This window comes from Elgaria multicarinata, chromosome 16 (assembly GCF_023053635.1).
Source record: "Elgaria multicarinata webbii isolate HBS135686 ecotype San Diego chromosome 16, rElgMul1.1.pri, whole genome shotgun sequence".
NCBI classification, from domain to species: Eukaryota; Metazoa; Chordata; class Lepidosauria; order Squamata; family Anguidae; genus Elgaria; species Elgaria multicarinata.
The window spans coordinates 6,402,969-6,430,218 of record NC_086186.1 but is presented as its reverse complement, the minus strand read 5'-3'; the positions used below and the strand labels follow the sequence as shown (position 1 = coordinate 6,430,218).

The window sequence follows — 27,250 nt, the reverse complement described above, 5'->3', positions numbered from 1 at the left end:
AGAAGGTCAAAGTAAAATAACGTGTTTTTTTTACTAAATAAAAATAAATCATATTTTAATCACTTTATTATCCTTTATTATACAACCAGTCCACCACTTAAAAGCAAACAAACAGCCAAGTCATTTTACGTATTACCCTCCCCTTTTTTGAGAGTATGCAGGTAAACTCCAGTTGCTTTGAAAACCTGAATATTGATTCCAGCCATTGTGCATTACTGATTTTCTTACATTTGGAAACCTATAAATAAAAAAATGGGGTCCCCCCTCCCGTGTGTGGTGCCGTTCTCCCGTTAAATTAGGTTGCTGAAAAGGAATTCTCTGGTGAAGGGAGCAGAAATGGTTTTGGGTTTTTGTGTGTGAAAGGACTTGTGAGCTTGATTCTGGTACTGATAATCACAAATTCCTGGGCTGAGCATTTGCTTAGAAGCGCCTTGCTGCTTAATTCTTAGTGTATGTCTGCCTGCCTGAGCCACTATTTGGCTCCTGGCTCCAGTTGCTGGATCTTAGGTTTCTAATAAAAAACTAAGTATATATTCCACAAGCCTGACATCTGCCCACCTCTGGCCAAGATAAAGCAGAGAGGGGTAAGATGGCCCAAGGCTTTAAGAAGTGATGAGAGAGATGGTGACCCAGAAGAACATAAGAAGCACCGTGCTGGATCACACCAAGGCTTCATCCAGTCCAGTTGTTGACCAGGAGCCCACAAGCAGGACATGGGCCTCCTGTCCGTGTTTCCCAGTATATAAGCTTACGGCCTCTGATACTGGAGGTTGAATATAGCCATCAGGACTAGTAGCCATGGACAGCCTTCTCCTCCAGGAATTTATTCAACCCCCTTTTAAAACCCTCCAAATTAGTGGCCATCAGTACATCTCGTGGTAGTAAATTCCATATTTTAACTCTGCACTGTGTGAAGAAGTCCTTCCTTTTATCTGTCCTGAATCTCCCACCCATCAGCTGCATGGGATGACCCTGTTGGGTTCTAGTATTATGGAGGGGCACACTGTTTTTATCTCCTGCCTGGATTTGGCCAGGACTGACGCAAACTAGTAGTAATATGTACTGTTTTATAAAACATTTGCTTGTTTGCCCTTATTACTTTATATGCTGCTGGTTATCAGGTGGGTTTTGTTGCTACTCTGCCCAAAAAAAAGGAAAGGAAAGAAAAGAAGAAATTCAGAAATTAAAAATGTGCTGGTATGCTCACAATGTGACAAGTAGGGTGCCTTCATATCACCTCACGATATCTCTGTTTCAGCAGTATAGGCTCCTAGAGTCTGCCTCCTCCCACATGCTCCACTACAATCTCTGAGGATGCTCCCTTAATGATAACATCTTCATATTGGCATCACATAGCAAGGGCCTAAAGAGAGATGCTCTCTGTGGCTGCCTTCCAATTATGGAACACCTCCCCACTACAGAGGTACACACTTCCAAGCCGGAACACCTTTCAGGTGCACTGTAAGACTCCCTGTTTGGGGCTGGCCTTTTAGACTCACAGTGAAGCAGATAATGGGGTGGGGAGATTTTCCACGAGGCTTTTGATGTGGTAATAAGACTCACAGCTGGTCCAATGCTCTGTTTCAGAGTCCAGCCAGATGCCTCTGGAAATTCACAAGCTGAGCATAAAAGCCACACCTCTCTCCCGTTGTTTTAGTATTTTGCTGTCAACATGGAGGTTCCATTGAGCTACCTTGGCTGTTGGTAGACGTTTACCTTCATGAGTTTGACTCATTTTTTTCAAAGCCATCTTAGCTAGTGTTCAGCACCAAATCTTGTAGCAGTGAATTCCACAGATTAATCTAGGAACACAGGATGCTGCTTTATATGGAGTTAGACCATTAATCTATGCAGCCTGTATTGTCAACAGTAACTGGCAGCAGGCCTCAGACAGGACTTTTTCTAGCCCTACCAGGACATCCTGGGGATTTAAATTCAGAACTTCTGCAGGCAAAGCAATTGCTCTACCACTGAGATATACCTCCCCATCCCATTATGCATTCTGTGATAAAGTACTTCCTTTTGTCAGTTCTTAATGTACCGCTAATTGGGTGACCTTGAGTTTTAGCATTATGAGGTTTGAGAATCTCTCATGAGTTCCAGCATTTATAATCCATTCACTTTTATGATCCTGAACGGTTAGGGTGTCGGGTAACATCCTGGGCCATCTGGAATTGGGTTGCATTGAAATCACGTTGTGGTTATGGCAAAACTCTTCCTGATCTCTGGCTTTAAGAAAAATGACAGAAAACTGTGGAGCGAAATCGACAATTTCCAATAGTGTGACTTTCTTATGGATTTAAAATGTGTGTGCGGTGGGGGGACCTCTCCTTTCCCATCTTTGGGATGCGTACTTTTGTTTGAACTAAAGCTAATATGGAACAGATTTTAACGCTGTGGCTAATTCCTTTCAATTGAGCCAGTGTTGGCAATTATGAAATAGGCTAGACATTGGCAAGAGCTTAAGGAGTAATTACAGGCTTCCTAAATCTGCAGAGTATAAATAATTACAGGTTTAAAAGTGTTATTGTGAGCTGCAATTTATACCGATTTTTTGGTTTGTTTTATCTTCGTCTTTTGAAGCTGTAAAGCACAAATCTTTTCAGGACCAGTGTAAATACTTGAGGTTTTGGGGATGGTGCATCTTTTGGATGATATAGATATAGGGAACAATCAGAAGGGAAGTTCTGAAGCACACATCCCATTGAATTGCTTTCCCCTGACTAGAAGTCAGTCTAGTCAGCCACTTTGGGCCCAACTAAAGTATAGCTTCCAAATCATGGGAGGTACTGGTTCCTCTCTATTCGGCCCTGGTTAGGCCTCATCTAGAGAATTCCGTCCAGTTCTGGGCTCCACAATTCAAGAAGGACGCAGACAAGCTGGAGTGTGTTCAGAGGGCAACCAGGATGATCAGGGGTCTGGAAACAAAGCCCTATGAGGAGAGACTGAAAGAACTGGGCATGTTTAGCCTGGAGAAGAGAAGATTGAGGGGAGACATGATAGCACTCTTCAAATACTTAAAAGGTTGTCACACAGAGGAGGGCCAGGATCTCTTCTCGATTATCCCAGAGTGCAGGACACGGAATAACAGGCTCAAGTTAAAGGAAGCCAGATTCCAGCTGGACATCAGGAAAAACTTCCTGACTGTTAGAGAAGTCCGACGGTGGAATCAGTTACCTAGGGAGGTGGTGGGCTCTCCCACACTAGGGGCCTTCAAGAGGCAGCTGGACAACCATCTGTCAGGGATGCTTTAGGGTGGATTCCTGCATTGAGCAGGGGGTTGGACTCGATGGCCTTGTAGGCCCCTTCCAACTCTGCTATTCTATGGTTCTATGAAAGTCATTATAAATCCAGGCACGTTTTGTGTCTAAATTAATGGCCTGGTGGTTGGCTCTTCCGGGTTACAGAGCTGAGGGATAATGGAAGATTACACAGTTATTTATTGTGTGTGTGTGTTTTCTGTAGAGAATTTGAAGGTCTAGTTAAACCTCCTGTGGTTTTTTTTTTAAATCAAGGACAGTGTAACAACCGGCATCACTCGACTTGTGTGCTTAGACTAGGCTTGAAAAATAATCCCTCACCTAGTTGTCTTCAGTGAGTCAAGCAACTGCTCAAGGCAACTTTTGCAAACTGGAACTTAAGTGTGTGTGTGTGTGTGTGTTGTCTTTCAGGTCATCAGCGTGACACAAATGACCAGCAAGTCTAATATATGTATAGGGCAAGTGTAAATACTTGTGTTCCGGAGATGGTGGATCTTCTGGATTCTGTAGATATAAAGAAGAATCAACTAGGAAGAGTAGTATAGTAACCTTTTTTTTTTTTTTTGGGAGGATTAGTAACTTTGCGGATTTCTTTGCAGGTATAATTTAGTGGTGGTGTCCACAAGTGCTCCCCCATTTGAAATTGGAACAATATTCAACATGTAGCTATTTTAGTTTGGATTTAAAAATAAATAAATTCAAGATTGTATACAAAACCTCACATGGGTCTCTTCTGTCCCCCTCTCAATTAAATGATAAAAGATATGGAGATTCTATACCACTGCAGTTTTAATGATGTGTTCAATGTTATGTCAGCCATATCTTTTCTTAATGCACTATATTTGATTCTCTCCACCCTCCAATAATCCAAGGAGATTTCATTCCAAGATGTTTTAGAAAGCCTTTTGGCATCCACATTTGTTAGATAAATTGGTTTGTAATTTGAACAACGCATTAGAACCTTGTCGGGTTTGAATACCGGAATATTAATTTCTTCAATTGAGATAGTTGTCAGAGTACCTTAGTATTTAGCAGCGAAAGCTGTTGGTTCCGATGTCCATGGGGTGCTTAATCCGTGCCGGGTTTCAGTCAGAACTCTAAAGGAGCTTTGCATCTTGGATAGCTTCTTTGGAGTCCTGACTGAAACCCGGAATGGATCTACGGCTGCACTTACACTTACACTGGAGCCTCCACTGGTATTTAGTAATTAAAATGCAGTACATAGTAGGGGTGTGCACGGACCCCCCGCTCCGCTTCACTTGCAGATCCACCATTTTCCGGATCGGGCCGCTCCGCCCCGCCCCCGCTCCGCCCACTTCCGCTCCGCTCCGCTCGGAGCTCCGGATCCGGAGCTCCGTTTTTCCCCCCCCATAGGCTTGCATTGAAAGCTAAAAAATTATACAACTTTTTTTCTGTTCAAGTTAAAAACCTCACGTTTGGCACCATGACACCTCATGGGGGTATACACACGCACGCCAAGTTTCAAAGCAATCCCATCATCCCCTGATTTTTGGGGAATTTTTGAAAATCGGGCACCCCATTCACACCCCTTTCCATAGCTCCGTCAATTTGCACGTTAGAAACCTCAAACACGCCACCATGAAAGCTTATCCAGGGATACATACGCACGCCGAGACTCAAGGCAGTCCCATCATCCCCTGATTTTTGGGGAATTTATGAAAATTCAACACCCCTTTCCATAGCTCCGTCAACTTTGCACGTTAAAAAAAAACCTCAAACTCACCACCATGACAGCTTATCCAGGGATACATATGCACGCCGAGACTCAAGGCAGTCCCATCATCCCCTGTTTTTTGGCGGGGCTTAAACCTGCAAAATTTGGAACTTCCAAAACTCCAAGTGAGCGCAGGAAGGACTTCTCCCCTGAGTCAAAGCCACACACACACAACATCCCTGCGAGGTGGGCAGGGGAGGAGGGAGGGAAGGCAGGCAGGCATGCAGCTGGCATTTCTGGGGGCATAAGGAAGTGAGCCAAGGATAAGCCAGTAATGCATATAAAATGGAATAAATCAATAAATAAACGAAGGAGGGGTGGAATTAAAAGCAGCAGTGTTGCTCAATAAACAGCAAGAAGATTTTTTTTAAAAAAGGCTATATCTGTCTTTTACCAGCAATAGGGGGACGTGCCCGGGGGAGGGGGAAGCAGCTGCCAGTTCAACTCAAGACAGCCACCACCAGCTCTGAGATTGAGAAGTAAACGCTCACTTCAACTCATAACAGGCATCGCTCCACCACTAAGAAGTAAACGCTCACTTTGACTCATAATAGGCATTGCTCCACCGTTTTACTCTCTTTGGAAGGCTCTAATGGCCTTCCAGTGCAGGAGAGAGTGGAGGCACGTCCACGATGAGATGCCCTAGGGGAGCTCATCCCCTTGCACCACATCTTTTCAGTTGTTCCCCAAAGTTAGGGTGGGGAGCAGTGCTGTGTTTCTATCTCTTATTCTTGGCTTAGTATATGATTTCAGGTTGTGTTTGTGCATTTGGTGGGGCTACTGTTTTAAAAAACACTGGGAAAAGCCCGTTCAGATGAAGAAAGAGAAGTTTCCCAGAATCCCAAGTTACCCGTTTTGCCTATGCCCTCCTCTAACTTTGGGATCATGTGATCATGACCGGGAGCTGACTCTGCCCCTCAGCCCTTTGAAAAAGGTATTTTTCCCGCCGATTTTTTAAAAACTTCTAGCGCGCGACCCGTACGACGCAGAAAGTTGAGAGTAGTCTCAAAATGACCCCCATCCACGACTCTCTGTGCACAAGAATTTTCAGAACGATAGCTTAAAAACCAACCCAGTTATGCCCAAGTCTTTCCCTCAATGCAATCCTATGGGCGAAAAGCCGAAAACGCCGTTTGAGCCGCGCGGTTGACCCGATTTTCAAAAATATATAGCACGCGACCCGCACGACGCAGAGAGGTGAGAGTGGTCTCAAAATGACCCCCATCCACGACTCTCTGAGCACAAGAATTTCCAGAAAGATAGCTTCAAAAAGAACGTAGTTATCCGTGATTATTTGCCGCAATGCAATCCTATGGCGAAATGTTTTCAAGATGGCGACCGGAGCGCTCCGCCTGAACTAGGAGCTCCGAAAAATGGTCGCTTCTCTTCGCCTTGCTTCTAGGGGTCCGCGGTCCGCTCCTACTCCGCCTCTGGGTAAGGCGGAGCAGGCCAATCCGCTACTGCTTCTACGCTCCTAATTGGAGCGGATCACACCCCTAGTACATAGGGTGCATCCTGTCTATAATATTTGGATGATACATACCATCACATGCCATAGAATCCTTCTCACTCCCGGGGCGGGGGTCTGAAATGTGTTGAATCTGTACACATTCTAGAAAGGTGTGTGTGTGTGCGTGTGCCATTCCTATGTGACTACATTCCATAGTAAATGTTTGGATGTGTGGATTGATTTTCATGTGTGGGTGCTCTTAAATGCCACCTCAAGTTTCATATGGGAAGGAACAGAGACTATGTGAGAGACTACACCACCACCACTAGCACGCACCTTTTGAATCATCTATCTGATTCTAGGAGGTTGCCTTGGAATCACAAGATCCGTACGGTCTGTGTGTGAGAGAGTGAGTGAGTGAGTGTCTTTAAATGTCATGAAATGGGAATGAGAGGCTGACATTGGAATGTTGAAAGAATAAAGATGCACTGGTGCCTCTTCTGCAAGAGATTTCTGAAGATTTCTACAAGCAAAAGTGACAGCAGTGCCCTGCCAAGTTTACTGAGCCACCCTCTTTAGAGCCGAAAGAGATGCCACTGCTATAGAAAGGTCACACAAGAGGTGAAAGGAAAAACCTGACACTTGCACACCCAGGTCAGCAGCCCTTAAAGTCTTCTGGCTGATGGTTGGAACCAGACAAGCTGGAGCGTGTTCAGAGGAGGGCAACCAGGATGATCAGGGGTCTGGAAACAAAGCCCTATGAAGAGAGACTGAAAGAACTGGGCATGTTTAGCCTGGAGAAGAGAAGATGGAGGGGGACATGACAGCACTCTTCAAATACTTAAAAGGTTGTCACACAGAGGAGGGCCAGGATCTCTTCTCGATCCTCCCAGAGTGCAGGACACGGAATAACGGGCTCAAGATAAAGGAAGCCAGATTCCAGCTGGACATCAGGAAAAACTTCCTGACTGTTAGAGCAGTACGACAATGGAATCAGTTGCCTGGTGAAGTTGTGGGCTCTCCCACACTAGGGGCCTTTAAGAGGCAGCTGGACAACCATCTGTCAGGGATGCTTTAGGGTGGATTCCTGCACTGAGCAGGGGGTTGGATTCAATGGCCTTGTAGGCCCCCTTCCAACTCTACTGTACTATGATTCTATGATTCTATGAATGTGCTTCTCTCTGTTTCTGTTCCCCAGGACAACTAGCTATCTGGCTGGAGAAGCAACCATTCTGTTGTTGTTCCTCTGCCTGATAAGAACATAAGAGCCTTGATGGATCAGACCAGAGGTCCATCTAGTCCTGCATTCTGCTCTCAGTGGCCAGCCAGCTGCTGTGGGAAGCCCCCCCACCCCCAAGCAGGACATGAGAGCAACAGCCTCCTGGTAGTGGAGGTAGCACATAGCCATCAGGACTAGTCTGATTCAGCTCTTTGTATGTTCTTATGTTCTTGAGTTCAACTGAAGCTGCCTTGCATGGACAGGAGAGGTAGTGAGGAGTTTTTGCTGGTTGCCTTACATTTTCCAGGTTGTTCCTTATCAAGAGGTTTGTCAAAGTCCAAGTCTGAATTCCTTCTGGAAGAGGTCTTAAGTCTGATCTTTCAGGGTTAAATAGATCTGGGATAAATTGAACAGGGTGTTTTGTGTGTGCTTCTCTTCTATTTAAACTACCGTATTTCTTTGATTGTAAGACGCCGTCGATTGTAAGACGCACACTAATTTCAGTACCACCAACAGAAAAAACAACAACCCTAAGACACACCTGCGATTCTAAGACACACCCCATTTTTAGAGATGTTTATATGGGGGGAAAAGTGTGTCATAGGGGCCTTCCTAGACGAGGCCTTAGCGCGCCTTCTGTCCCGGCTTCCCTGCTGTGCGTCCAGATGACGCACAGGGGAATCCGGAGGCAGGCCGCACTGAGGCCTGGTCTAGTGCGCCATAAGCCAATGCGCTTATGGCGCGCCTTTTCCCCAGCTCCGGCCTCAGGCCGGAGCTGGGGAACGTCTAGGGACTTCCGCAGCTTTTCGCGGCTCCTCGCTTACTCGCGAGGAGCCGCGAAAAGCTGCGGACCGGGCACAGCGCTCATAGGAGCGCTGTGCCCATCGGCGGGGGGGGGCGAAGGCTGGGAGGGTGGGTGGCACGGGGGGAGGGCGGGTGCGATCACGCCGCGTGCCGCCCGGGCAATGCCTGGCATGGGGCGGCATGCCGCCCCATGCCAGGCATTGCCCAGGCGGCGCACGGCGCAATCGCACCCGCCCTCCCCCCGTGCCACCCACCCTCCCAACCTTCGCCACCCCCACCCCCGTAAAAATAATAATAAAAAACCCCTTACTTTGTCCGCTGTCTTCGGGCCGCACCCGGCCCCTTTAAAATAAAAAAAAATGGCGGACGACACAGGGCTTCCGTCCTCCCTGCGTCTCCGCCGTCTGTAAGCCTGGGGGAGGCGCGCTAACGGTAGCGCGCCTCAGCCCTGCCTCCCTGCCGGCATAAGCCGGCAGGTGTAGTAAGGCCCTTAGAATCAAAGAAATAGGGTACTATCCAACTTGTTCTCTTCGGCAGGATAGGGCAGAAATTGTACCAAATAAATCCTACCTTAGTTGAGGTGAGAGATTAAGATTTAGATGATATCAACTTCAAGAAGAAAGCACGTGTTAACAGTTTATAGATCATTGGGTTGTATCCAGTGTTATTCCGGCAGGCCTATCCAGTGAAATTTTAGAATGTTTTTAGAATGTTTTAAGGATGTTTTAATCATGTATGCTATGTTTTAATTAGTTTTTTATGTGTTTTATATTCATTGTTGTTCCCCGCCTCGATCCAAGTGGAGAGGCGGGTAAGAAATAAATTATTATTATTATTAGTCCTACTTAGAATAGACTCATTCAAATGCAAAGGACTTAAGTTAGACTACTTTGGATACAGCCCAGTTGATTCAGCCTAGCATTAAATTAAAGGAAAGCACACATTAGTATTTTGCAAATGGCAACAATGATGCAGAAAGCTAAGGAGCGTGTGTATTACAATTATTCCACAAATGCTTGCCTATTGAGACATTGGCATTTGAAGTGTGTAGTTTGCAGCTCAGTTAGTTGCTTTGCATGAAATAGGGTGACCCTGTGGAAAAGAGGACAGGGCTCCTGCATCTTTAAAAGTTGTATAGAAAGGGGAATTTCAGCAGGTGTCATTTGTATGCATGCAGCACCTGGTGAAATCCCCTCTCCATCACAACCGTTAAAGCTGCAGGAGTCCCTCCCACTTTTGTATCTGGTCACTCTAGTATAGCTCCTGCAGCTTTAATGGTTGTGATGAAGAGGGCATTTCACCAGGTGCTGCATGTATAACAATGACACCTGCTGAAACTCCCTTTTCTATGCAACTGTTAAAGATACAGTAGCCCTGTCCTTCTTTCCATAGGGTCACCCTACATAAAAGTCCAGTTTTGCACTTCCAGGTGTTGAGGTTACTTCCAAAAGAGGGTTACTGGAAGTCCTTGAGCTTCAGCCACTTTCTCTCCCCTTTCTGTCTTGGCATACAGTGTACAAATCTTCTCCAGCAACAAGTTGTGGGAGCTGAGCTCAGTGAAGAACAAAGGATATTTCTGTTCTCTTTGTAGAAAAATGTTGTTTTTCAGTTACATTATAACCCCCCTTTGAAATGGGCATGTACTGACAAGCTGTTTTACACATGGTGACCCCAAAGTGATTTTCTTTTTTAAGAATGAGAATTACAGCATAATTTAGGGTAGAGCAGATCAGTGCCATAGCTGGGTAGTAACAAGGAACAATTTCCAAGGGAAGGCTAATGACCCATATAAATCTTGTTTTAATGTATATTCTTCATTATTATGACCACGCGCACACACACTCACAACGTACATAATGCATATCAAAAGGGAAAAAGAAATAACGATCGGAAAATACTTCTTAGTCTTGCACATTTAATCTACTTAAACATGAATTAGTTAATGTAGGAGGATTGTTTCATATCCTGTCCTATCTCATGTGCTCAGGGCAGGTTGCAGCATTTGAAAATGGCAAGCAGAAATGTAGATGAAAATCCCGATTCACTCCCACATCAAGGAGGGAATCTACACACAGTCTTCGGGGCGCCTGGAGTGCGCCTGCAGTGCGCCCCGAAATCGATGCTGTAGACAGTACCTTAAGCGTTCCAAGAAGAGGAGGAGGAGGCAGCCCCGCATCACCCCTCGCGGGGACGGGGTGAAGAGTTGCCGGGCCCGGGGGCTTCGCCGGGGAATCGGCTGCGTCCTTGGCGCCACCCACCTGCCCGCCGGCCTCCTGTTGCTGGCGAAAGAGCCACCCGGGCCCACCCGGGTCGGAAAGCTCAGCCGAAGAAGCCACCGCCAGCTTCTTCCGCCAAGCTCTATGACCCGGGTGGCTCTTTCGCCGGCAACAGGAGGCCGGCGGGCAGGTGGGCGGCGCCAAGGACGCAGCCGATTCCCCAGCAAAGCCCCTGGGCCCGGCAACTCTTCACCCCGTCCCCGCGAGGGGCGATGCAGGGCCGCCTCCTCCTCCTCCGCCTCTTCTTGGAACGCTTAAGGTACTGTCTACAGCATTGATTTCGGGGCGCACTGCAGGCGCACTCCAGGCGCCCCGAAGACTGTGTGTAGATTCCCTCAAGGATGACATGAGTTCAACCCAGGAAACCCAAAAAGCGGTTACAAAGTATCAAACCATCGTTAATTTTTTTTAAAAGCCTCTGGATGATATTTGGGTTCTGATAATGGTGATTTCTTATGGTCATCTCCTCTGATCATCTTAGATATAGGAAGTGAGGCCAAGTAGTTTTGGCTTTTAGAGGTCAAACTCAAAACCAGTACCTTTCAGGTCTACTCAGAAGCTTGTTGTGATTGGAAAGACAGTCTCCAAAGATCTGATCGCTCTTCTTTCCATTAATGTAGAAGACTAAATGCTTAAAAGCATTTGACGTGCATGAACGCTCTAGTGTACGTCTGAATTCACAACTTATCTGTGTGTGTTTGGATTTTTTCATACACAATTTTACATAATGGGAGAAATAGAGCAAATCACGTAACATCAGTCCGACCCTGGAATGGTTATCTACTGGAGAAGGACCTCTGTGCTTGCAGCATAAAAGCAAAATTAGGACCTCAACATGTAGCCTGTGGCCCAAAATACCCTTAGCTGAGTCTCTGAGAGCACTGTATTACCACTATAAATCAGACTTCAAACTTATGGAATCAACCTTTTTTTAGCAGAATCCTTAGATGCACTGACTCGTGCCGGATGCTAAAGACATTCACTTAAAATTAAAGAATTTAGAGCCCAGGAATATAACAGAACTGAGCAGAACTCACAATCCTTCCACACAAAAACCCAATCATGGTTACCCCAAGCTTTCTTAATTTCAGTAGTATTGTTTATACTCCCAGAGGGGAATAATTTTGTTACTGCTTTTGTTAAACATTTGGGAGTCAGAAATCTTTGCTAATCTACTGCAAGTCACCCAGAGACCTACCAGTACATCCAGAGGTTGATTAATTCATTGCATCAGAGATGACTAGAATTTAAAAAAAACGTTGCAAAACTATCCACAGGGATTTTGATTCTTATGGCAAATAACACTTGACAATAGAATATATGGGAAAACTTTTCCTGCTGCTATGGATAGAGCTCCCAAAATACGAACAATCCATAAAAAATTATGAATAGATGGCAACCCTTCAAGTAGACGTCTTCTATTTTAAGGTAGGTGGATAACCGGTTTAAGGTCCATGGGGAGGAACCCTAAGGAAGTTTGCAAAAAAGGAAAATGTTGAACCAAAGCACTTACATTCCACCCTGTCAAGTCAACTTTTTAAATGCTTTTAACTAAGATATTTTGGGTTTTTCCCCCTGTTTTTAAATATTTAACTGTGAATGTTTTGTATTTTTATTTTGTCAACTGTTTCAACATGTCTTTTTGGATACAGTCAAGAATAACTTAATTGAATAAATACATTTTATTTTATGCATATATCCTTTCATCAAACCAATAACAGAACAGTTGCAGTACTTTGTACAATACACCTTTTTATTCTCCCAGTATTTTAACACTTAATTTTAACTTAAATTTAAATTTTACTGTTTTAACTCTGTATTTTAATTTTATATCAATTTTGCTGCGTGGTTTTTATTCTGGTTGTGCTTTTTATATTGTATTGTATATTTGTGCTTTTAACCTGTTGGTTGTCTTACTATGATTTTAATTTTTGTGAACCGCCCAGAGAGCTTCGGCTATTGGGCAGTATAGAAATGTAATAAATAAATAAATAAATAAATAAATAAATCCTAACAAATTCATTTCACTAGAGCCACTAACAACACTATAATGACAACATTAAATAGGAAGTCACAGTTCATTTATCCAATCTAGCAAAAAAGCAAAACAAAACGCCAACAGAACTGGGAAGAATTGGAAGTAACATTCCAACTCCTGAACTAGCAAAGGCTAATCACTTGGGTTGGCCAACTCTGATTTTGCTCATTTCTGCATTTTTCTGAAGTGAAGTTCATTATGTCTCCTTTTTGCATCACTGTAAATTTTTTTAAACCTGCACAAAACGGTGTACATATTTTCATGTGCATTTCTTGAGACGTACAGATTTTGTACACATTTTTCAAATGGCATGCATTTTTGCAGGTGGCAAAGTATTCTTGTGCACATGTCTCTGTACTAGGCATAGTTTTGTACACAATTTTTTTGATGTGCGAACTTTGAGCACAACATTTGGAAAAGTGCAGCTATCGATGTTTGATTGTGTCCCAGTTTCTGTGTGGCTTCGGGTATTCCAGACTTGGTAAGGCTGCATAAAATGGAATTAATTTCTCCTCGAACCCTTCTAATAACCCAAAGAGCTGTTAGGAAGGACCTTGACATCTCCTTGGGCATCTCTGTGCCTGCCAAAAGAGAGATACCACACAAACTCTGAGAATTGTTATAGGCCAAGGATGGCCAACTCTGGCACTCCCACAAATCACTGGACTGTGGCCTGAGTACTAAGAGTGCATTTTGCCATGCACATTGACCCCCATGTGAATATTCAGATTGCATAAAAATATGTTCCTGCAGCATTACATACACATATGTACATCGTACATAAAGGAGGAACATTTAAAGTTTAGGATATTCTAAAGTTTAGAAAAAGACGTTTTTTCTTCTTCTTGACAGACGGTGCATTGTCAAACTATGGAATTCACTCCCACAAGATGTAGTGATGGCCTCCAATTTGGATGGCTTTAAAAGGGGGTGAGACAAATTTCTGGAGGAGAAGATTATCAATGGCTACTGGTTATATGCTCCTTCCAGGATCAAAGGCAGGATGCTTATGTATACCAGTTGCTGGGGAACATGAATGGGAGGGTACTGTTGCACCCGTGTCCTGCTTGTGGGTTCCCACTTGACAGCTGGTTGGCCACTGTATGAACAGATTGCTGGACCAGGTGGATCCTTGGACCGATCCAGCAGGGCATTTCTTATGTTCTTATGATCAAGCGGGGTCTTATGAGCAAAACTGGATGAAAATTTAATAAATTCATGTGCCAGGGTTGAGAGGCAGATCCAGTTTACAAGTCACTGGTTGGCCATCCCTGTTCTAGACTGATGAAGTGTGTCTGCCATCCAGTCAAAATGGGGGCATAAGAACATAAGAAGAACCTGTATCAGACCAAAGGTCCATCTAGTCCATCATTCTGCTTGCACAGTGGCCAACCAGCTGCCCAGGGTGAAAACCACAAGTAGAACATGAGTGCGACAGCATTCCCCTGCTCATGTTCTCCCCAGTTGGTATATGGAAGCATAATGCCTCTGATACTGGAAGTAATATATAGCCATCATGGCTAGTAGCCATTGATACCCTTCTCCAACATCAAATGTGGGATATGGTGCTAACTACCATCTGACATCATGGCGTTGGTAGGCCATGAACCAAATCCTATCATGAACATAATTTAGCAAGGTAACTTAGTAGAATCTCACCAACCCCACTGCTGCTCTAATGCCTGATACAAGGGTTTCTTCCTTCCTTTAGGCAACTGTAAAACTAGTTTGCTTTCTTTCTAAGCCTCTTCTCAATGAATATTTACTTTTAATGGAAAAGTTACTTGTTTTGTTATTGTCACTGTTCTGCCATGGGAGGATTTTGTTTGTATTATTCCTTCAGCCATAAATATTCTACTTATTGTTTTAAGTATTATTCCACCCACCCACCCCACAAACACACATTTTATTAAATTTATGGCTAAAGGCAAAATGGTTATGGAAACAAAAGCAGTTCTCTTTGCATACATCTAGTTTGTCCAATCTCAAATGGGTACTGTGTAAAGGGTTTTTTAGCAACGTTAAATTGGATTTCGTAGAGTCAGCTGATTCTAATAGCCTTTGCACACAAATAAAAAAAAAGTTGATCTGATTATTGTTTCTGTGCTCAGTGATGGGCTTATGTAATCGCTAATCTTGGCACTTCTTTATCTAAAGCAGATTACAAAGTCACTGTCATTTTGGAGACAGGCATTAAACAGATTTAGTTAGTGTTAAATATGTTAAAATTAACTTTAGCTTACTAGGAAAGAGAATGCACCAGAAGTTTACCTAACATCAAAAACCCTTGCTGCATGAACAAGTGGCATTGTTGAAAATTTCAGCCACAAGTTTCTCCTGGAAAGATTTATTTTTTACATTAGGGCTGTCAACTAATTTTGCTGATTGAACGGTTTAACGAATTGATTAAATGTATTTGCATATATTACTATAATTTCAATACCTTTGGGGGATATTGAATGCAGTAAGAGAACGTATAGGGTGGAATCCAATGCACGTGTAGACATAACAACAGCCCTACAACTCCCAGCACTCCCCAGCCAGCATTTGGGGCTCCCCTCTGAGTGCCACCTCCAAGGGAGGCTTGAAGGTCTCAACAAGGGAGAAGGCCTTCTCAGTGGTGGCCACCCTGACTACAGAATGAACTCCCCCAAGGCATCAACACTGACATTTTTTCCGCACCAGGTAAAGACCGCCTTCTACTCCCAGGCATTGAATGGTATATGATGAGGCATCTATGCCAGTTGTTTTAGAATTGGTCTCCTAGGTCATTTTCTCGTATCTGTAAATATCCACAGCATTTTTCATTTTGGGAGTTGGTATTTGCTCTATTTTGTTTCTGTTAGAGGTGAGTGGCTCACTGCAAGTTCACTTGTACAACTTGACTTTTTCCAGCTTTTGCACTTCTGCTGAGAGGTGATCCAGTTAAAGATGTCTTCATAAAGCTTCCAGTAGTTGGACATTCCCAGCCATTTTGGTGATCCAAGCATAACTTTACAAGCTGTAAACTACAGTTAGTTCAGAACTGGGTTGGGGGAGAAATCACCATTCATAGTTTCACTGCTGTACGAAAAGTAGCACTGCGGGGGGCTGAGGGCAGAGAGAGAGAGAGAGAGGCACTTCTACATTTGAAAGCAGCAGAGGTTTGAGAAATGATGACAAGCACTTTCACTTTGTCAAACCTTTATGACATTGCCAGCCCCAGGCGTTCAAACATTATGGGAGATTGACTTTAAAAATAATTATTTCTGGTTCTGTTTTAACTGCATTCATATTTTCGGGCTCATATTTTCAGGAATTCTCCAACGCCTTAAGGCACTTTCCCCCCTCCTTTTCTTTTTAAGCATAAGATGAAATTCTTGCTTGAAGAGTTTTCGAAGTCATGGCTTTAAGCAATTGAGGGATGATTCACTGGAATGTTTTAGAAAGGTGCGCATTGAGTTATTGGACAGGGAGGCCTGGTGAGGTGCTGTCAGAGCTGGGTTTTGTGGAACTGAGGGTGAAGCGGAGCGAAACAAAGGTTAGAGGGAGAGCAAAGGTAAAGCAGTGGCGGTCTTGGCCAATGTAAAGCATCAAGAGCAGAGGTTTCTAGAGGTTTCCTCCTGTGACCGGAGCTGGGTTTGGGGTGCATGTGCTGAACCCCTCCTGACATCCCACTGGTCACTCAGTCAAGGCCTTCTACAGGCTTAAATCCTGCCACTTGTGGTGTGAACCTTCGGTGAAGCCCAGGCCAACATAATGACAGAATTATGGATCAACTGGGGCTTGAAGCAGGAAGCTCTTCTGTGCCACGGCATCCCTTGAAGAGGGCCGTTCAAGCCTGTACAGTGAAGGATGAAGAGCTAGAACATGTCCCCTTAAGAACATATGAAGAGCCCAGCTGGATCAGACCAAGGGTCCATCTAGCCCAGCATTCTGTTCACACAGCGACCAACCAGCTGTCAACCAGGAACTCACAGCAGGCCATGGGTCCCATCCATGTTCCCCAAGAACTGGTGTATATAAGGCTACTGCTTCTGATACTGGAAAACATAAGAACCATGCTGGATCAGACCAAGGCTCCATCTAGTCCAGCATTCTGTTCACACAGTGGCCAACCCGATGTCCGCCAGGAACCCACAAGCAGGACACGGGTGCAAGGGCACCCTCCCACCCATGTTCCCCAGCAACTGGTGAATATAGGCTTACTGCCCAAAACCCCAGAGGGCAGCTGCCAGTCAGTGTCAACCACACTGGGCTAGATGGACCAAGGGTCTGACCTGTTGTAAGTGGCTTCCTATCTTCCTAATGTTCTATGTGCTGTATATCAAGGGTTCCCTGTTAGTTAAGCTGTTGTCTATTTGGACCACTGTTTGGTAACTCCCCGTGTTTTATAGGCCTAGGCCTTCTGGTGCACTGCACCCTCCTGCCCCAGTCACAATTCCACCAGGGCTTGCATGTCCTGTTACTTCGTTGGCTCTGCTACCACCATCTGGCCTTCACACCAGGCAACCCAAATGGTTGCTTGGGGCAGCATTGGATCTGGGAAGGTCAGAAGACGATGCAACAATTTTGGGGTTGTGCAATGAATCTGTTTGGGGCAGTTAAATATTTTGGACCTGTGAATTGCCCTTGCGTGTGAGTGTGTGTGGGTGTGATGTCTGGGATGTAAAGTGCTGTTTACCGTAGCCCTCCCACCACGAGTCCTTTTTCTTTCTCCCAGGCAGTTTGGAAACTAGCCCGCTGCGAGCCTGACACTGCCTTACTGCAAAAAGAGGGAACGCTAAGTGAGTGATGTGAAATCCAGAAATTGCTGGTCTTATTGCTGTTAAGCAGCGTTGGGCCAAAAAGACCTAACATCTCTTAAAAGCATGAGTATTGAACACTGAATTAACGATTCCCCACCCCTCACCCCTTAGCCAACTCTGCTGACTGCAGTGACATCTAATGGTCATGGGTAGAATTTTTTCCCTTTCTTCCTGCCATTCTGATTCCATGGAAATCTCTCAAAGAAAGTCTCAAAGATCCATCGCACCATAATACTTTTATTAGGCTAATCACAAAATAATGTGCAAGCTTTCTACTTTCCCAAAACTCTTCAGGTAAGAGGGTAAACAAAGCAGCAACAACAAAAAGTGGGGGTGGAGGAGGGAGATATGCGTTCAAGTGGGGGGGGGCAGGGCACTGTTTCCAGTGGCCGTGTCCCGAACGTTTGATATCTTGTGCCAAATGTCCACAAAGGTTTGGCATGCAAAGCAGGTGCTCTACCGCTGAGTTACAGCCCTTCTTCCCCTCCCTCCTTCTTCCCCTCCCTCCTTCCTCCTCCTCCTCCTCCTCCTCTTCTTCCTCCTCCTTCTTCTGCTTCCCCCACCCAAGCTAAAAAGCCCCAAATGTTGCAACCTTTCTTCACTGGGGAGCAGCTTCAGCCTCTTTATCCTTCTGCTTGTCCTTTTCTGCAGCTTTGCTCTTTTGCAAAGAAGCCGCATGTCTTAAAAGCCGAAGAACTGTGTCAGCGCTCAAACATGTACCTCCGTTAAAGAATCCAGCACGGGTCCGAGATCAAGAGGGACATTCCCACCCCACCCCTTGAGGTCCTCTTTCCATTTGATCATGGAAATCATGACCCTTCCTCCAGATCCTAAACTGGATCCTTCTCCCACCATTACTTTAGAATTCTCTTGTTTGTGCCATTCTGCGTAAGAGGAAGAGAGAGAAGTCCAGGGAGGTGGTTTTGACAGCAGCAGCTGTCATGTGAAGAGATATTTCCCTAGGTGTTCATCCAGTCTTGACTGCCTTGTCCATTTGACTGAGATGAACATCTCCAGTTCAACCCCTGCAGTGCGACTGGCCTTTGAGTTGGGGAACGTCATTCTTTTCAAAGGAACGCAGGTGTGGGATTCCACGTGCCATGCCCCAGGACTTCAGTGAGAGTTTCACTTGTCAAGCTGAGTCATTCCGCCCTCATAAAAATGGACCCCAAAACATGTTCTAAATAGACCAACGAAAGAGCAGTCCATTATCACTGGGGTTGTTGCTCTTCTAGCATCAGCATCTGTCCAAATAAAATGCCCACAGTCAGTTAACATGATATAGAAATGGCTGCCATGATGCCGTGTGGAGTGATATTCCAACTCGCCCAATGTTTATACCGTATACAGAAGAAGGAACCTTCTATCACCTTTGGTGGACATGTAAAAAAGCTAAGGCATTCTGGATGCAAATACATTCTCTAATGCAGAAAATATTAAAGACCAATATGCAAATGAAACCAGAACCCTTTCTACTGGGGTTAATGGACAATGAACTGAAAGAGAAGGGGGAAACTTTGTTCTTTGATATGTCAATGGCAGCGAGATTATTGTATGCGCAGAAGTGGAAAAATGAAATAACACCAACAATGGAAGAATACATACTGAAGATATTAGTATTAGCAGAAACGGCAAAACTGACAGTGATAATGAGAGAGAAATCAACAGTTGCATTTATATCTGAATGGAATCCTCTGATAGAATTTTTGCAAGAAACAGGAAAATGATGTATTGGTCTGTGGATTCAATGCATGAGATATAGTTAACTTAGAAGAAAGAAATGAATTTGATTATTGTGTTAAATGTATTAAACAAGGAGAGAATGTAATTCACATCTCTGATGTGTAGAGAGCCGAAAACATACCTTAACTTTGGTTTATGTATTTCCCCTTTTCTTTTCTTCCTTTTCTTTACTTCTTTTCTTTTTTCCTTTTTCTCTTTTCCTTTCCTTGTGTGTTCATTTTCCTTAGATGTAATGTCTTTACACAATGCTTTTATGCCATGTATGTTTATGAAACAATTTAAAAAATGATTTTAAAAAAGATATATTTATACTGTATAGTTCCTAAATACCTTTCAACATGTATATGGCAAAAGAACAAAAAAATACCACCAATGATGTATGTGTTTATGACTGGGGCCTTCATCTGTCGAGAGCTGTGTGAACAGATGTAATGACATTTGCCTTTTCTTTGCACACAGTGATATTTTGAAAGAACCCTCTAAGCCCAATGGGTAATGCATTGGCAGTCATGTTATTTCCTCTTAGGAATACTACTGCAGCACGTCAGTAAGTGTTTCCTTACTACCAGCGCACATGTGTCCCCGTTGCCAAGGGATTCCTATTTATTAAGCACCTGAAATTGGACTTCATGCTGTACAAACAAGCCCCTGTGCACGGTTTACATTGCAATGTAATCCTGTCAAAATATGGTTGTGTACACGGAGCCCTTGGTTTTAAATAACTTAATCTGCACAAGCTGGCAGGTGGCTATTTATCTAAGAGTATTGTTCATAGGGCCGGTCTTACTTTTAGGCAGTGTGGAGGGCCATTAAAGTGCCTTCAGAAAGCACATCTTTTCACACCGGCTTTTCCTGGGCTGTAACTATTGCTGGGTTTATTTTGGTTCTACATGGCATTTTTAAACTTTTAAAGCTTTATATTATGTTTAGATCTGCTTATTTTGTGGTTTTAATTGTGAACTGCCCAGAGGGCCTTGGTGATTGATATATATATATATATATATATATATATATATATATAATAAGTAAATAAATAAAAACAGAGAGCTTCGGCTATTGGGCGGTATAAAAATGTAATTAATAAATAAATAAATAAATAAATAAATCCCCTCCTTTGGTTTCAAGGGGAAGGGAATTCCAAAATAATAAAGATCCATCGGGCTAAATCTGCACCAATGTCCATGGCAAGGGGAGGGGAAGCAATGCGAGAGAGAGATAAAGAAAAAAAATCATAATTTTATTGTTGTTAAATGATGTTCAGCCTACAAGAGGCTTTACCTTGTTCCTCTCTGTCATAGGAGGTGACACTTCTTAATACGATGCTTGCCATCTGCACTCTTACAAGTATTTATTGCTATTATTTTATTAGCCAGCTTGGGTGCTATATGCAGAAAGGCAGGCTATTAATTGAAAGAATAACTAAAGGAAAGAATAACTACTTGTATTAAAAATAATATTATAGGCACCTGATTAATCAGCACACCTTCACAGTCAGTCAAAATGTTTAAATCAATTAATCTAACCCAATCAGTTATCCAGCCCAGTGGATTTCCATAAAACGATGTCGATGTTGGATGGTACTTGAAATAGAAATTGCTCATACCGTTATGGTGACCCCTCACCTCACCACACCACACATACTTTGAGAACCTGAACATTTAGGAAATTGTCAAAACCAGAATGTTGTTGTAAGCTTCAGTTGATTTAGGTGAATAGTACTTAATCATTGTGAATTACTTTAGGGGGCACAAGAGAGCAAATTATTTAGGTAATGGAGCTGAAAATGCACTGGGATTAGAACGTTATGTAGTCAAATAATTCCTTGTTTAATTCAGTTGGTTGCATTCCTTCAAATACCACATTACATGTGGTATTCTTGTTTGTGCTACTAAATATGTATGAGTGTCACTGACTATGTATGACTGCATGTTTATTCAATAGACTTAGAAGGAGCAAACACAGTGTTTCTAACACACACACAATTGTCCTTTTGATAAGTGTAGCATTTTCTGCTTAATATGTGTTTATATTATTGACCTTTTCCAGTTCGTACAAGCATGGGTTTTGAGGCTTTTGAATATTGCATTTTTTTTGTCATCTTCTGTTTCTTAGTTTATAGACAAACTGTTTTCCAAGCAATTGACGGATCCCCCCCCCACACACACACACTTGTTTCTGTTTTCTCTATTTATATCCCAGTCTCACTTCCTCGTGGGACCACGTGATCTCATGTAACATTCTGGGCCTCATGAATTCGTCCTGGTCGATGCTGCTTTCATTTTGGGCAGGCACACCTCCAAATGGGGGCTGTTAAAATCCACAAAGGCCATTTCTGATGTTGGTGGTGCATATGGAGTCTTTCAGTGCTGCCACCCTTGGAGGTTCATTCAGAGGGAACCCAAGAGAGGGCCTTCTCGGTGGTGTCTCCCAAGCTCTGGAGCTCCCTGACAAGAGAGACTATCATTGGCTCCTTCTTTGCTGGCAAGGAAAAGCATTTTTATTTATGCTTTGGCATATAAACTGGTCTACTGCTAAAGAGGTTTTCAATTGGTTGGTCTATATCTGTTTATTGCAGTCAAAGACCAGATTGAAAAAGCAAGGATATATAAGATAATGTTTACAAAAACGTATAAAGCAACAATGGTCTCTCAACTTTGAGGCATATAGTACAGTGTTTCATCCATGCTGAGCAAATCAAAAACAGGTTAATCTCTCAACTTAAATGCAACACAGAAAACCTTTGCCATTTAGGATGTTACATAACAATCTGTCTAGTGCTTCTATTTAACCATACGATTAGCTCAAATCGTAAATAAAATTAGGTGCATGCTTGAAGTGTCTGATTAAGTGCTTTCTAGGACCAGAGCCAAGTCCTACAGCATTTTAAGAGACACCCTCCTGTTCCTGACCAACTGACCAACGCTGCAAAGCACCTGCTCATTGAGCTCTTTGGCACACTGGATTAACAGGGGGTGGGAATGCAGCCCTATGGAAATGTAACCCTAATTCTGCACTAAGCAAATTGAAGTCTGTGACCTGCATGAATTATGAGTGGCTCTATCTGCTCTTGTTCACTTTGCTTAATATTTTCTCCTTTGGTTAGTCATGGAGAGAGACAAGGGATTATGTGGGTCACTGACACCCTTCACCCAGAAATCTTCTTAAACCACTAACTGGTCTGGCTTTTGAGATTTCGTCAGAAGCTGCTCACACACTTTCATCTTGACTCCACATCCGTAACTAAGGCTGGATCTACACTATTGCTTTAAAGCGCTTTATAACAGTTTTATAGCACTTTAAAGCAGTTAAAGTGCTTTATAACTGTTATAAAGTGCTTTAAAGCAGTAGTGTAGATCCGGCCTAAGACTTTGTGCCCAGTATCACATCCTGGGCTTTTTCGGTATTTGTGTGGATTCCCTGGACCTACCATAATGTAACCACTAACCTACATGAGTATGGTCATGGCAGATTCTTATGAAAGGCTGGTTCACATCATTGTGTTTCAATCAGGCACCATTTTTACTGAAGCCTCCATTCATCTATTGCAGCTATCACTTCTGACAGCCGCAACAGGTTCCCATAGCTGAAGAGCCCTTTCTAGCTATCTCCTTGCCCAGCATTTCCTGGTGAGGAAAGACCTGCTCCCTCCATCTTTCATTTACCCTACTGTAAGTGGCTCAATATTTCTTCAGCAGCCAGAGAGGCAGGAGAAGCCCCTCTGCTTTTCCCTGCAGTTGAAAGAACTGCCCCAAAGCCTAATGTTCTTCTTCCTTTCTGGACCTGCTAGGAGTGGCTGGGAGTAGCCCTCTCCTCACCATGAGTAAGCAGCACTTCCCAAGAGAGCCTTTGAAGATCATAGGATTGCCCCAAAATGTCGCAACACCTGCAAGAACATTAACATTCTCCGTTAATGTTTGCTTTCAAAATAATGTTTCAATGTGTGAATCAAAATGAATCCATATTCCTCTTAGATTAGAATCAGCCTGAATTACAGTTCTAATCTAAAACAATTCCCTCCCCCCCCCCCCTAGAATGATCATATTTTGTATTACTTGGAAAAAATTATTGTTCAGTTGATGGAAAAAAATCAGGTGATTAAGCAGCGTTGCTCTGCATCTTGTGTTCTTTTCTAAAGGAGCTTCAGCAGGACTTGGGGCACATTAACTTTATACCTCAATAATAGTAAAACAAAGCTGGAAATTTGTGTACTTTATTTATGCCAGGAGTCTTCAACTGGCCCAGACCCGAGACCCACCTCGGACTCCCAACCTGCAACATGGGACCCACTTTCACAATTTTCTCCATGCCCAACATGGCGACAATCCATACGGACTGAACTTGCAACCCCTTTTTGGGTCGCTACCCACCGATCCTTTGCCACAGGCAGAGAAAAGGGGGGGGGATGGGAAAAGAACAGGTCACAACTTCATTGATTCAATTTTACCAATAGCAAGGCAGGACATGCAGGCAAGGGTCTTTTTTTTCTGACAAACCACAGGCTACCAGAACTGCATGGCCCAGCTTGGCATGTGCTATCGCTTACTGGGAACAAGCAGACATACCACTGTTCGCTTGTTTCTCCCATCACGAACGGCTAAACAACCCAGGGATGTCTGAGGCATGATGTCTGAACTAGTAACTGGCTTGTTGCTCTCCTGTCAAGCCAAAGTCATTAGCCAACAAAACATCCAGGTTATTACTCTGGCTTGACATCATACTAAACTAAGGGAACGTCTCTGGCTTGTCTAACCACTCACCGGCAGGACGGGCCAAGTGGGAGCTGTTGAGCTGCACGTTCCAGCACGTTTGCTCATTCACAGTCAGACAGAATTCAAAACAGTTTCGGCTTTCCTTGACATGTGAGCTGGATTGGTTTCTTGCACACTGAATCCAAAGTGAAGCAGGTTTGGGTTTGATTCATGCTGTTCTTTCTTCACCTAGCTTTATTGGAATTTTATCTGGACTTCTTTTTATCTTTCCTGGTAATGTTTTTGTTTTTATGAAATAACTTTCATTTGTGCGTGTTTGTGTCCTTTTCTTATTTTTTTAAACAGCGCCTTGGGAACATTTTTGTTTTCTACTGTATGCACCATCTTGCTTTGTGGTGTTTTTTTTTTTTTTTCTTGGCCAAAGTGGGAACTCTTGGGTCAAACACCTCTTGGCTTTGAAACACTGAATCTGACAACGTTGTGAGTTTTTAAGCACCTTCTCAAATGACCCATTTTAATAACCTGAAAGCTATTATATAACAAGCAACCATAAATTAGTACAAGGCCCTAGGGGAACCCTCACAGTTCAGCAATGAATAGTTAATGTGGTAGAATGTTGAGCAGGTTATTAGTTTTCACTGTACAAATGCTGATCAGGGAATGCTTTTTATAAGGTGTTTAAAAGAAAATATAATTAACTGGTTGTGTGCTTCTGTTGCAGCTCAAATTGAAATTATTCCATGCAAGATCTGTGGAGACAAATCATCAGGAATCCATTATGGTGTCATTACCTGTGAGGGCTGCAAGGTAAGCTTTTAACGTATAGCTGGAGAAAGTGTGCTTAACTTTTGGCTGGCTGGCTGGCTTGTCTTTGTACAAGATGAAATTTTGATTTTGCACACAGTTAGCTCCACCCAATACAATTAGTAAACTACCACAGACAAACTATAAAGCATTTTGTTGTGTTTTCACGCCTAAAGCATAATTTGTCTAAATTCACACTTGCTTTTACCCTCCAAATAAGCTTCTCTCTAAAAGTAAACTGAATTTAGAAGAGAGTGAAGGCTTATTTCCTTCCAGGATGCTGCAGCTGTGATGCCTCAGCCTACCCTCACTTCCCTACCTTTGTGTTTTCTCCATGGAGGCATTTCTGCAAGAACTTTCTTGGTCAGTCACCGCTAGCTCAGATCCCATCAGACTATACACAAAGTGGGCATTTCAACATGCATCACTTTACACTTGCTTACATCGAATTGCATTTGCCAATTTAATGCCTGTTCTCCCAGTTTGGAGAGGTCCTTTTGGTGTTCTTCGCAGTCCATTTTTCATTTTAACCACCCTAAATGGTTATCAACAAACTTGGCTACCTCACTGCTCACTCCTAATTCCAGATCACTTATGAGTGAGTTTAAAAACACTGGTCTCTCTCTATATCCCAGTCTGTGTTCCACGTTGCTCTCACCTGGCTAGTTGCTACTCCGTGTAACACTCCTCAAATTCCTTTGCATATACAAAGATTTATTGGATTCATTCTGGTTTCCGATGTTAATCAAGCTAATTGCTCTTCTAACAGAAGCCACTACCTTATTAATATATGTATTCCTTCTTTGACAAATTTGGCTTGTAATTTGTATGAAAGATTTTTGGATATGGAGTTGCTTCAGTAATCTTTTTGGAGTTTGTCATATTGAGGCGTTGCTGCCTTGTAGCTAGATCCGTTAAGGAGAACAGTACAACAGGAAGTAATTATTACTTGAGACTGAAATTACGGATGCCTTCCTACCACCAGCAGTATTTATTGTTGGAATGTATTTGTTTTCATCCTGTATTTCAGTAAGTAATAAATTATTACTAAAATTTATGTGCCGTTTCCCACTGCAAAAAGCAGACTTAAAGCAACTTACATACACAGTACAGAATTCTATGATTAATATTACGGGGGGAACCCCAATATTAATATAAACCATAACCAACACAATAATACAGTCTAGAATGCACACAACAGCCCACAACCATTGGGCCATGACTGATGTCCAAAGACATGGGAAAATAAGTATGTCGTTGTCTGTCGCCAAAAACATGACAGTGTTGGTGCCAGGTGAGCATCCTTGGGGAGAGTGTTCCATAAGTAGGGCTATCACAGAAAAGGCCTATCCCTGACCTGACCGCACCTACCCTAAGCTTCTCTCAGAGGGAGCAGACAAAGAAGGGAGTCTAAAGTTGTTCTCAGGGTCCTGGTAGGTTCATACAGGGTGAGACAATCCTTGAGTGTTGGGGTTCAGAGCCATATAGGGCTTTAAAGTTTAAAACCAGCACTTTGAATGTGGGCTGGACACATCCTTTGGATATATTCATAGCGCAATGCCTACTTCGCTCCTGTTCTATAGGAAAATCCTAAGTGATCCTAAGAATGCACTCTTCCTTTGTAAATGTTAAACATACAATGGTGAATCATAGGGTTTCTAATAAAAATAAGATAATGCAAAGCTGAAGTTAGCTGCCCCTCTGGAATTGCAACAATAAAAAATCACTGCAACATAAAAAGTCATACACACAGAATCAAGAATTCTGTTTAACATGCTTCCAAATTCTTTGCAATGTGACCCCAAATTTCTTCAAGCAGAAACCCAAATTTCTACAATCAAAAGACAGATTTTTATTTTATTTTTGCTTCCTTAAAATATAAATTCAAAGTTTGCTTTAGAAAAAAGGGGGGGGGAAACGAGGAATGAGGGGGGAAAAACAACTCTCTGATTCCTAATTGGCAATTACTAGAATATTGTGAAACGTAATGATACGTGGAAATGTGTAAGTGTTGGCCATAAATCATGAGATTATGAATAAGTCTTTGTTGTCACAGACTGGTTGTATATCCTTTTCGGAGTGTCTGCCATTAGGATGCAACAAGGCAGCTGTCAGCTGTTTTCTTGTAATTAAACAGCCAATGAGCAGCTAATTAAGACATATGTGTATACAGAAGTGGAAGTGGGCATGTTAATGAACTGTAGGAATCAATTCATTAAATGGAAATTGTCAAAAGACCAAATACAAGTCTCTGCCAGGCTCAAAAAGCGATGAAGAGGAGAGAGGAGAGAAAATATAAGGATCAGTTTTACCACCTACAAGACATAGATGGGCATTTCTTGTCTTGTCTTTGAGGAGGGAAACTAAATAATCTTGTCTTTGTGGATCAGTTCATTGACACTCTTAATAGTCTTGATGAAAACTC

The 27,250-nt window shown here is 43.1% G+C and overlaps 1 protein-coding gene across 4 annotated transcripts in view; it reads left to right on the top strand.

Moving 5' to 3' along the window:
- Window positions 1–27,250, top strand: part of RORA (RAR related orphan receptor A) — a 66,789-nt gene that overhangs the window by 23,546 nt on the left and 15,993 nt on the right. For all 4 annotated transcript variants that reach the window (XM_063142853.1, XM_063142852.1, XM_063142854.1 and 1 more), the window contains exon 2: window positions 24,743–24,828. In XM_063142853.1, coding sequence (XP_062998923.1) covers window positions 24,743–24,828 — 86 coding nt within the window. The remainder of the gene's footprint in view (window positions 1–24,742; window positions 24,829–27,250) is intronic.